Source organism: Meleagris gallopavo, chromosome 2 (genome assembly GCF_000146605.3).
Source record: "Meleagris gallopavo isolate NT-WF06-2002-E0010 breed Aviagen turkey brand Nicholas breeding stock chromosome 2, Turkey_5.1, whole genome shotgun sequence".
Classification (NCBI taxonomy): Eukaryota; Metazoa; Chordata; class Aves; order Galliformes; family Phasianidae; genus Meleagris; species Meleagris gallopavo.
This window is the reverse complement of record NC_015012.2, coordinates 18380155-18392684: the sequence shown is the minus strand read 5'-3', so window position 1 is coordinate 18392684 and position 12530 is coordinate 18380155. Positions and strand designations below refer to the sequence as shown.

General features: G+C 39.5%; 1 protein-coding gene across 1 annotated transcript in view; it reads left to right on the top strand.

The window, feature by feature from the left end:
- The window catches only part of TGFB2 (transforming growth factor beta 2), a 60967-nt gene that overhangs the window by 29784 nt on the left and 18653 nt on the right, over positions 1-12530 (top strand). The window contains exon 2 of the mRNA XM_010706695.3: positions 9800-9963. Coding sequence (XP_010704997.1) covers positions 9800-9963 — 164 coding nt within the window. The remainder of the gene's footprint in view (positions 1-9799; positions 9964-12530) is intronic.

The following is a 12530-nucleotide window of genomic DNA, read 5'->3' as shown; positions in this document are numbered from 1 at the left end:
TTTTTTTCTTTTTTTTTTGGTGAGAGATAGGAGATTGTTCTTGCAATTCTTGCTTATGATTCCTAGCTGAAAGAGGAGCAGCCCTTTATGGAGAGAGATGAAAGACACTAGGAGTATTTTTCTTGCATTCCAGTGTAAGCAGAATAGCAAAGTACATACCTGAGAATTTTCCAAACACAACACAAATCTATTTACATATTTGATTTCAGTGGTGATACATGATAACCTGGGATCTCAGTCAAAGGATCCTGATGGGGATTTGAAAGGAGTTCTTCTTCCTTGAATGTTCACAAAATAACTGCTGAAAGCTGAAGGACCTTTTGTTGGCAACCTAAATACACAGAGAACAGGAAGCAGAGAAGCTGGAGATGGTTTACTTGTGCTGAAAATCCTCTAGTGCATACAAGTGTGGGGGTAAATCCCTGGCTCTTTTGAAAGCAGTGGGAATGTTTTGTCAGTAACTTTAATAGGACCGAAACATCACTTGGATTTCAGAGAGACTTTGGTACCTTTGTAACTTGCGCTAATGCCTGCTGATAGATGCTGCTGCTTTTCTGCTAGGTTGTTGGGCACCTTCCCAGCAGAAAAGGATCTGGTGGCTCCCGTTGGGAATGAATGACATGGGCTTGCTACACGTGTCTGAGATTCAGAGTAAAGAACACAATCAAGGATGTGTTTTTCTCTTTTCCTTTTAACAATGTAGTGTTGCATAAGCAACAGTGAGATTATAGTGGGGGTTAAGTTTGAGAAAGAGGGCTGTTCTGCTGTTTCTTCTCTCCATGTGTTTTAATCTGCCACAAGATTAAGATTTCTTTGTTGAGCAACATAGATAGCAGTATGGTTTGTATTTGCTTTTCTTTTTGGCTTCTCTGTGTGACAGGAGATGTGTAAATAGGACTTGGTGGAGGCGAGAACTGGGGTCAGACCTTTTGGGCTTTCTAAAATGTGTGGAGATTTGTTTATGCTGCAAGATGGTCCAGAATGGAAAAACTGGCATTTGCCACTCTCCAGAATATTCTCAAGTAATTAGGTTACTTCAGTTAAACATTACACAATGGCTCAAAATTAAGACCTGAATATAGCTCTCTTGTGATGCATTAGTGTTTTCACATTACCCAGCCCCTGTGTTTCGGCATGGGAGAGGGAAAGCAAGCCAACAGCCTGGAAAGACTTAAAGTCAAGCAGAGAGGAGAGTCGGGTGAGTTCGTGTTACAGAATTTTTCTTCAGGAGATTCATTTTCAAGTATTCTTAATGGCAGAAAATATATGCAGACCAGGATGCATCCAGGGGCTTTGAAGGTAGTCCATGCAAGGTGCTAGCTCACATTTATTGTTAATTCAGCTTTTGCAAATAGGCAAATTGCTGTTTTTCTAGGGATATAGGGATGGGGTGCAGGTCTGTGCTACATGTGCTGCTTTATCCTGAGAGCAGGGGGCCATAGTCTGGGAGAGTCCCCATGCTCATCTGCTAGAAGTAGCATCATTCAGCACTGGTCACATCGTATCTGACTTTTGGTTTTTGTTGTTTGTTTTTTTGCTTTCCTAAAAGAGACTGTACAGTTTCCCCTTTCATTTTAGCTATGAGTTTACAGCTTGAACTGACTTTTGATCTTTCTCCAGCTTCAGAGGTTATGGCTTAATACTCAGTCTGACTGTGCTAAAAGTTAATACTTAAGAATTTTGTTTTATAGAAGAAACAATCTTCAAGGCAGTTCTCGCTTTCCTAAAAGCTGCAGAACAAAAAAAGCAGGAATGTAGTTTTATTCAACAGAACATGGTCTTGGGACAAGAGAGTTTGCAAACAACCAAAGCTTGTAAGTGCCTTTGGCTGTAAAGGAGCAATAACAAATGTTTTTGAAATCTCTGTGCTGATTCATCTTAACACACATTTGAGGACATAAACCTGATATAAACAATATCTCCATCATTGTCAGGGGCTCTGTCAGAGGCTTTAGGTCAGCTTTTCAGATAAAGGACAGTGCAGTTTTTCTCTTCAATATTAAATTTAATTCCTCTGAATAGAAGAATAAATAGCTGTGAACTTTTTGCAAGAAAGGCCAATTAGAGAAGTCTGTTGTAGCCTAGACTTCTTGACTCTTAGTGTTGCACCAGACAGGAGGTGGACAAACGTATTGTGTTGGCCCAGCGGTTTTTCTTCTTATGGTACCAGTAGGATGGAGAAGAGATGAAAAAAAGAAGCCGTGATTGATTTTTCAAAATACTTATTTTATCTACCCTTGATTGGTACAAACATTGTGGATTTTTTCAGGCTAAATTATGTTTCAGATTGAGTATGTAAACTGGTAGCTTTATTGGAATAACTGCAAAAGCGTGACAGAGTAATTCCTACAGGGTGAAAAAAAAAAAAGATTGAAATGAGGGATTTATGGCTGATTAGATTCAGTTAAGTTGGCCAATTCATGAACTACATGAAAGTTGTGGTCCTTTTTGCAGTGGTCTCAGACCAAACTAAGGAACATCCAAAGTCAGTTTCAGTTGCAGCATGTAAATACTGTTAAGAATTAGCTTGTAATATGATTTGCCCAGCTCAGCCCAGGGAGAAGAATTAGAAAAAAATAATAAAACAAAATTCTAAAGCATTTTATATTGTTACAGTCTTAAAATGACAATAGCTGCTTTTCTTGGCAGGGTTTGGTGCCTGCTGTAGGACTCGTGTCCAACTTCAGCATATTACTAGAGATGAACTGACACAAATTAGGAAGCATGTAGCAAGATGCCATTCTCTTTCTGTCTTCAAAGTGACCCACAAAGCCACTTTTTGCCAAGAATCCAATGCAACTTCGCTAGGACACCTCCAATAATTAGAGTCTTATTTTACAGCTTGTCTGTGAACTCAACATAATCCCTAATTGTCATTTTCCAGGGGCTACCTACATTCTGCTGCCAACTGCATTTTGATCCAAAGGCCACCGGATGATTTTTTCACGGTTACGGAAACAAAGAAATAAAAAAGAATTATATAGAAGTGTCAAAGTCTATCAAATCCCAGAGCAACAGTAGTACCCTGATTTGAGTATCTGGAAACTAGACAACCAGGTTACTGGGCTATTGAGCTCATAGTTTTGACTAGTCTTTATTTGCTTCAGACTTGCTGAAATGATGAGAAAGTAGCAGCAAAACCAGAAGCTCCATATCAGATTTTAAGGAATACATACCATAATTGTTTCTTCAGAAAATTTCTGTCTCTTCCTTATTGTACCTAACTTTTCAATCAGGAGAACGTCTTGGAGTTGATTACTTTTCATATGTTGTCATAGATCTTGGTGTATTTTAAAAGAGGAATATCAAGTGGTTCAACGGGGATATAAGTTACAAAGTCTGGTAACTACTTTCTTAGAAATCTTTGCCCATGTAGACCTTCACTGGTGTATACTTTGTGGACATGTGAAGCTTGACAGACTTTTCAGAAAATGAACCATGCATTTGTGCTATGTAAGCACTGCATCTTAGCTCTGAGCACCTTGGAGTCTGCTAGTGATATTTATTTAGCCCTTGTAGCCAGCTTATGGAGTAATAACTGAGTGTATGGATTCCCTGTTGAATGGCAGGAGCTCACTGGGTGTTCATTACAAAGAAGAAAAGATCAGCTAATATATACTAAGATATATAGTTGATCTATATGGTAGGAATTTACTAAAATAGCCTTCAAATTTGGCTTCTGTTAGCATAACTGATGGAAGAATGGCCTGCTTAAATAGCTATAGTAGGAAGAACTGTGAGAGTAAGGTTTGATTTCTTTGTTTTTATTCCAAGGGGGATTATCTCAGGACTGTAAGATGTGCTATCTAAGTAAAGATATGGTAAGGCTTCCCCATTTTACTGGGGTGACAGGCCCAGCAGTCAGTAGTGGTGGTAAAAGAGGAAGGAGCCACTAGATTTCAGTCCTTATTGATCTGACCTTTAAAAGGGCCATACAGCAATTGGATCCCCAAACTGTTCTCATTCTATTTTCCTGATGAAGTTATCTCTGCCTTTGTTGACTCCTGTCCATCTCTCTTGTTAAGTGTTGGCTAACCAAGTGCATTAAGGCTGAAAGTATTAGGTAATGTGACATAATGAATCATCCGTACTCCTTCCCTTTGGATAAATTACATATCTGAGGTTCATTAAGTGGTAAATGCCTTGCCACCTGTTATTGGTGTGGGTTCTTCAGCCAAAAGAAGTGCAGTAACAGTGCACAGACATTGTGCCTTGTGTTGCATTGCAGATGGGTGCCTACCCTGTTCTGACAGGAAGGCTGCTCCAGAGACAAGGCAAAAGCCTTATTCACTACATTGTCAGCAGTTTTGCTGTTTGTTGAAAAAATAAAAAATAAAAAAAAATTGAGGATTTGCTATCAGTGAGCTGAAATCTGAACAGCCTAAATGGTCCTAATAGTCAGAGGGCTAAGGGAAGCCTGCCAGAGAGAGGAAAGCATAACAACTGCGTTTAATAACAATCAAGCTAATCTTGTAAATATTTGCATGTGCTGCTTCAAAGCCTACTACATAGCCATTCATGTACTGCAGTTAGAGAGAAGAGGAGGGAAAAAAGAAGGCGAGAAAAAAAGGGCACTCCATTTTTTGAACTGCTGGAATAAGGAATGGGCAGAGCACCAGAAAGAAAAGAAAAAAAGGAAAAGAAACCCTCCAAAGTTTAATAAACACAAAAGGGAATAAAAATAAATCTTTGGAGCATTTATTGCAAGCCCTTGATGGAAGGATTGGATTGAAGCTCTCAGCTTTTCCTGTTTGAGTGTATGTGTGATGTCGGCCTGTCTGGCCTCCTCCAACGAGAATATAAAGTTACTTGCATTGTCTATCTTGGGCTATGCAAATAATTCACTATTATATTCACAATATTTTTGTTGTTTGTTTGCTTCAGTAGCAGAAGTGAAAATTCAGAGGAGAAAAAAAAGCCCTTGTTTGGATACAATTGGATTTAGGAATTTTTCCTCTCCAGAAAATGAGCACGACTCTCTGTTGTGTCAGAGTGTTTTTTTTTTTCTCTTGAAATGTCAGTACATGTAGTACTTGTGAGAAAGGCCTTAGTTGGTATGACACAACTATTGAAGACAAAAGTTTGTCCTGTTGTGCAGGAGGTCCCTGACTCTGGGAGTATCTCTAGGAGAACATCTTGGGGTTCAGCCTCCTTCAGTTCCCACTTTTGGCTTGAGGGAGTTCAAACCCATCTCACCTTCCTCCAGGAGGAGTCCCTTGGAATCTACTTGCTGTTTTGGATGATTGGTGAGGGGATGTGTGCAGTCTCCTGGTGGTGTTCCAACCTGCTCCATCCAGGGAGGTGGCGGAGTCACCATACCTGGAGGTTTTTAAGGAAAAGGTAGATGTGGCACTGAGGGATACGTTCTAGTGTGGTCACAAGCACAGGTTGATGGATGGACTAGATGATCTTAGTAGTCTTTCCAACCTTAACGATTCTATGATCCTATGATAATATTAAATGAGACAATGCTGCAGGCTGGTATCACTCATGAACACTGAACAAAGTCAGTAAGAACTCACATAGTGGAAAGCTTCCCAAGCTAGCAGTATGAACTGTCCTGGGTAAAGCAGCTGGTGAAATTTAAGTACATACGAGGAATAAAAAGAAAAAAGAATAAACAAGCTAAACCTGTAGTGCTCAGTGTTAAGCACAGGGAGCTGTTAGACTAAAGGAAAGAAGATGGAAGTTACCTTCACCTTTTTATAACTGTGTTTTATAACTCATCTCAGCCTTACTCTGATGAATGTGATTATGATTATTACAACTGAAAGTCTTCAGTTGTGTAGGGGTTGAATTAATGAATAATTGAAAGATGGTAAAAATGGAATCTTCCTGTGTATTTACTATTCCCCTCTCTCCAAAACAAAAGAAAATTGTTTTTTCCAAGCTACAGGAAACATAATGATTTAATTCCACTCATTAATGATAATCTTTCAAAGAATACTTAAGGAATCTGGTCTGCAGTAGCGTACAAAGTTGTTCAGAGTCATCCTAACGTCTGCTGGAGTAATTGGGCCAAAATCAGAGTGAAATCCAGATATCCAACTGCAACTACATAGATATATTTGCCAGGTTAAGGTGGAGTCACAGAGACATAAATTGCAGCATCTGAGACCGCTTAAAAGGCTAATCCAAACCCTTCTACACTCCATAGGGTTCTTCCCACTCCCTTGCAGAGAATTGATAGTCTCAATTCCCAGTCCTCATGTTGATGAATTTTCACGTGAACCTCAAGTATGCAAACAGCCATTTTTTCACAGGGAAAGAGCTCCAGCTAGTAAAAAGCCTATTTTTTTTTTTTTTAATTTTAGTTGTATACAAATAATGCCTTTTTCTGTATAGATTTCCCATGGATGCTGTTGTGAATGATAGAATAAATCAAATTTCTTATGGTCTGTTGCAAGGTATAACACTGTCTTGTGAAAGAGATGAAATTTATTTAAGATAAGAATTCATTCTTCTCCATTGCTAGTGTGCAGCAGAAGGTAAATACTCATTCACTCTGTGTTGTTCACACAGAAATGCAAAAGCATGCACACTGGAAGAGTATTCCTTCTCTAGCTGTTATTGTTTCCTTTATAAATGAACGAGAGGAAAAAATACAAATGTAGAGATGGCTTATGAAAATTCTTTTGGTTGCATATTCACACATTTATAATGTATGGTATCTAAAATACAAAAACTGAAAAGAAAGGCTATCGATAAAGTCCAACAAAGTTCTAAAATAAGTTAGAAGCTAAATATAAATCAACCAGACAGTTAAATAGAACTTTTGCATCTGAAATAAAATCAAGATGGACTGGGTTTGTCTGTGCCAGGGCAAGTGGCTGTCTGCTCGTTTGGTTTGTCCACAGGGTAGGAAATTGTAGGCTGATGCCTCAAATAAATGATGGGGAAGGACGACTTACAACTCATCCTGGAAGCATCAATCTTATACATACATATTATTATGCCAAATTATATTCCTAGTAGGATTGGGTTTGGCAGAGAAACAAGTAGTAGTCTTAGAGTTTTCTGTAGCAGAAAAAAATAAATTTAGGAGATTATTTCCCTCTTAAATGAGAATGTAACCTCTGAATTGAGTAGCTTTCGTAAGAATTTTCAAAATCTTTCAAAATGAAGATCATCATCACATAAAGTTCAGCTTTACTCAGAAAGACCTTCATTTAGGTCTTCTTGAGGGAGAAGACTGGCATTGAATGAGACTGGCATTCATGTATTTTTCAAGATAAAGAGGAACAACGCTACTGGAGGATTAACTCATCCCTTTTTCTTTTAGTTCTCATTATAAGGTTGTATCTGGTGGACAACAGTACTGATCAAGATGCATTAGGATTTATTTTAGAATACTGCAAATATGAAAAATTTGAGAATCATTTTTTTCCTAATTAAATGGAACCACAGGGAAGTCTGGGGCTTCAGGGTTGTATTTATACGTCTTGCACATTTGACCATATTGAAAGCCCTCTTTGGAAAATACTCTTTCAGAGGATTTTTAAACATTTTGAGAACTGTCACTTATAATGCAGAAAGGCCTGCCTTTCTCTCTAAGATTTTTCTCGTCTCTGTGATCATTTTTAGGATTTTTCACCTCTGAACATTCTAAAACTAATTTTGGTTCAATTATCTAGGAGAATTTTGTGAATAATGTAAAGAGGATACATACACTTAATTATGCTTTATTTTGTGACTGACTGATACTTTATATTTATTCTGAGCCTATAAATAGTTATTTGAAGAGCTCATACGAACTGGATGTTAAATGTGTGAGAGCAGTGCTGCCTTGTGCAGTTGGGGATTGCTACATTGCTCAGAGGTTCTGATAATAGGCAGTCTTGAAACACTAAATGTTTGAAAGGTGGTCCTAAAGCTAATAATGTATTTCAATAATATGAATAGGCATTATTAATGATTTATTCAAAGCATCTTTAATCATTAATCACTAGAAGTAAAGGTAGAAGCATAGAATGGTCGAGGTTGGAAAAGAACTTCAGGATCACCAAGTCCATCCATCCATCAACCTGACCTACCGAGTCCCACCACTGAAGCACTTTTTAGTCCACACATCTCTTAAATACCTCCATAGCTGGGGACTCTACCACTTCCCTGAGCAGCCATTTCCAGTTCTTGACCACTTTTTTCATGAAAAAATTCTTCCCAGTATTCAATCTAAAACTTCCTGGACACAACTTGAGAGTTTCTTCATGCCCTATTAATTCTCAGCTGAGAAAAGAGACTGACACCCACTTCTCTGCAACTTCCTTGGAGGTGTTTAGAAAGAGCCATGAGGTGTCCCCCCAAGCTCCTCTTCTTACTTTCTCCAATCTGTGCTATGTTATGCATAATACATCTATGAAGAATTACGTAACTTCCAGAAGATAGTACTTTACTCCAGCAGTAGTTGAATGAATGTATGGTCTGGGTGGCCAGAGAGCTGGGACAGGCCCTCATAAGGCTTCAGCAGGATTTGTGACACAGCCTGCGCCCCTCGTAGGAGCTTAATTGTTCGCCTCTCTTAATGTACAGGCTGTTGTCTCACACCACTACATGACAAATCCTGAGCTATAAGACTAGTGGGAAAACTTAACATTTTATAATCATTATCCAAAGTCTTTGTGCTGGCGTGACCCCAAGGAAACCTGTGAAGTTTGCTTCCTCTGCTGAAAATCTTCCCCCCACAGCCTCCGCGATACAATTTTCATCTTCTGTTTCTTTGTACATTTCAAAATGTAAGAGGAAAGGAAACCTTTCCCTCAGCTTGAATGGAGATTTTATCAGGGCCTTTGAGTCATTTTGACTCATCCCTGAATTTGGCTCACCGTGCCCACTCTGCAATTTGAGGAAAATCTTGCCAAACAACAGGGTGTGGAGAATGTCACACATACAGAGCATGTTCAGAGATTTCTGCACATGGTTTTCTGTTTGTGCTTTTAGCCAGAATTAGGTGGAACAGCCTCAGATGATCACTGAACCCTTCAGGGTAATCTGAATTGTGCAAAAGTACTTTGCTGCTTAACCTCAGTCAGGGTTTACAGCTGCAAAGGAGGAAAGGATTGCTTTGAAACCTAAACTGATACTTACGATATCATTACTGAAGACTTGATTCTGTTTTTCTGCTTTTTTTTTTTCCTAATTTCCCTGCAGCATATCATGGTGGTTGGTTAAATTTATGAGTTCTACTGTTTGCAAATGGTCAATAAGCCTGTAATTCTATTTGTCTATTACCTGCTTGCTTTTTTTTTCCTTTTCTTTTGTCTCTTCTATTCCTGCCCTTGCTATAATGAGAATGAATATTTTGTTCCAATAAAATCTTTAATAACTAAATAGAAAACAAAACCCGAAGCTGACTAATTTATATGCCATGCCCTGGGAGAAAATGGATGTTAGAGAACATACAGATCAAACAATTTCCTGTTACTTGTCTTCTTAGTGTATCTCTTGTGAATTCCTTACAAGTCTGAAGGCAATTGCCAGCTACAAACTGTTAGGATTTTTTTCCAATTTGTAAGCATCCAGGATTTTCCACCAGTTTGTCAAAAGAGTGGGATTAAATGAATGCCCTGAAGTAGAGATGGAAGTGATTGTTAATCTCTATTAATCTACTTTTCCTATAATCAAACACATGTGGAGTTGGTTTTTTAAGGGTAAATTGTTAATGATACTAAATTGGCCATTGGAAACTGAATCATGCTACAGATATTTCCCTTAGTGCCTTCTGGCTGTCTTGTATTGAAATAGATGAAAGAAAAAGTATTTTATCATTTAAGAAATATATAATTGCATTGCCTTCTTGCAGATGCCATCCCACCAAGCTATTACAGCCTTTACTTCAGAATCGTTAGATTTGACGTCTCGGCGATGGAGAAAAATGCATCCAACTTGGTGAAGGCTGAGTTCAGGGTCTTCCGCCTGCAGAACTCAAAGGCACGGGTCTCGGAGCAGCGAATTGAGCTGTACCAGGTAGGGCTCCAGCTGTTACTGCTGTCTGTCAAAAGTAGTTTATTTCCTGTGTCTCTCCTGGAAGCAGTTTCATTCGAAGTCTTATGAAGCTGAAATATACACATTTCTCTAGAAAGTGTGCCTCGGGACTCCAGCATTCAGCTTGACTTCTGTATGGTGGCCCAGGGCTTGGAGCGAGGCAGTGGAAAATTCAGGGTTTGTGGAGAGGGGAAGAAAATGATCTAAAGACTTTTTTTTTTCACTCTGTATTGTCATTAAGACTTATCTCTCTTTTGTTTGTTTTCCAATTGCATTTTCCTGTTCAGCTGGTGACATTAAATGATTTATGAACTTGATCAGATGATGTTGTCACTGAAAGAAGCAAATTCAGTCTTTCATAGAAACCATCACAACCCCACAAAACTTCCTCTGTGTGTAAACAAATTCAAGCAGAGGCTCCTCTAGCTAGATAGTGAGTCAGCTTGCACACATGCTAAATCCATTAAACTCAACTGCAAGGATTCTGTGCATTTGTTTGTGGAAATACTGGCTAGAGCATATTTTGTGTAAAGCATAGTTCATCTTGCTAAGAAGCTCAAAAGCAAAAAGGGATTACCAACTCCCAGCAGTTATTTACTGGGTAAAAGTCATGGTTGTTCTATCAGTTTGGCACTTATTCAGCTGAAAACCTGCTAGATAGAAAAATAAACTATACCAAACCCCTCTTTATCTCTGTTTTTGCTACCCTTATTTGCTATATCTGATGATGCTGCTCACTCATCTGCTGTGAGTATGCAGCGCCACAGAGCCTGGGTCAGATCCTGTGGGTGCAAATTTGAATTAGTTATCACCCTTACTTTCAAGGGTATTCAAAAATATTTTGCAGCCTGATTTGCTTAAGCGCAAATCAAGCTGGGAATAGGTAGAGCAGAATTTGTGCTCATGCTTCTTGAAGTGACGGTATAAGCCAGACTGAGAGACTGAGGGCAGGAAATGATGCTCTGGGATTTTAAACGTGATTTAAACAAGAGAGAAGTGTGATTCCCCACTGAATGGGGTTCAGGTCTGCAGGTGGTCACCGGGTGCTCGCTGTCAAGATTGCAGCCTGGCCACGTACATTCGCAGAAAAGGTACCTAAATAACATTTCACTTGTTAAGAGAAGTAACAGGAATCTTTGATGAAAGCCATTGGTGTGCTCAATGTCTGACAGCCATCACAAAGAATTACTCTATGAGTCCCTGTGATGGTGTCACACCAGCCTGTCAAAACAATCATATATTCTGGCTTGACCTCACTGTTCAGACATCCTAAATGGAGATAATGGCGTCCCTGGGCTTTCTGAGAGCTGTTAATCATGCACCTGGAAGGAATACAGCTGACATTCCCTGAGCTCGGCTCATTGCACCTCCATGTTTGAGGAATGTGGGACAGAAAGGGTTTGGCGGAGGTAGGGAAGAAAGGGCCTTTGCACAGCTGGGAATTTGCATTGTGATGAGAAACAGCTGGAGCTCATTTGAGAGAGGCTGACTCCAGCAAGCCTGTGCCCATGAAAATAACTGACACCTGCACCCACTGCAGATACTTGGGTTCTTTATATAAATATATAGCCAGTGAGTAAGGCAATCTCCTTTTCAGACTGGGTGGAGGTATACTTAGTGAAATATTGGTTAAGTAATGAGTGCAGGCTGTTGTAGAAATGGGGCTTTTCTGTACCTAATCAGATGAACCAGAGGCAGCAAGGTGAGTGTGTTTGTGCTGGATTTTCATTAGGCATGCTACTTGCTGCCTCACTTGTAGAGAAGCAAGCTGTCCCTGGAGCGTTTTTTTCAGGAGACTCATCAATTAGTAAGAGCTGCCTGTTAGTGCTTTTTTGTGCCACTACTCTGCCTCTTGGTCATATTTACCCCTTGCAGTCTCATGTACAGTACTCTTCATGCAGGTGTTATTATATAAGGTGTTGACTTATCTGAATTGCATGGATTTCTTACCAGGAGTCCCTCAACCTTCCTACATCTCTCCATCACAATGCCTGAGGCTGCATGCAGTGTTTAACAGGTGTAGCAAACACAAGGAGTAGTGGGAGAGGAGGCTTTATTGTAGAACAGTGTTATAGAAGCATCCTAAAACTAAGAATATAAGTTTTAGAAGGTAAAACAAGGGAAGTCTGAGGAACGGAGTGTAGGGAAGGATGTGCAAGGTGATGCTGGAAGAACTTCATTGTTGTGTAATGACAAAAGTGACTGACAGTGAAGGAAGGACCAAACATAGGAGGTAAAAGAATGGGGAGGATGTTCATTTCAGTGGAAGTGGGAGAGAAATGCATCTTGTAAGGGCTGAAAACTTTCCCAGGTATATTTGCTTGAAGCATGAGAAGCCATGCATGGAGACAGAGCCTCTCAGAGGAGATTGCTGGAAGATCTGGCAAGTGTAGCTGCTGCTCCTCCTCCCTTCATAAGCGCTGCTTCCTGTCTTGTGAGATAGTGCTGGGCTTGCCAGGGCTGTTGTGCCCAGAAGCAACAATGTGGTTTTTCATCTTGCATAAGCAACATTTAATTATTAGTCCCTTTTTTTTTTTTCTTTGTCCTTT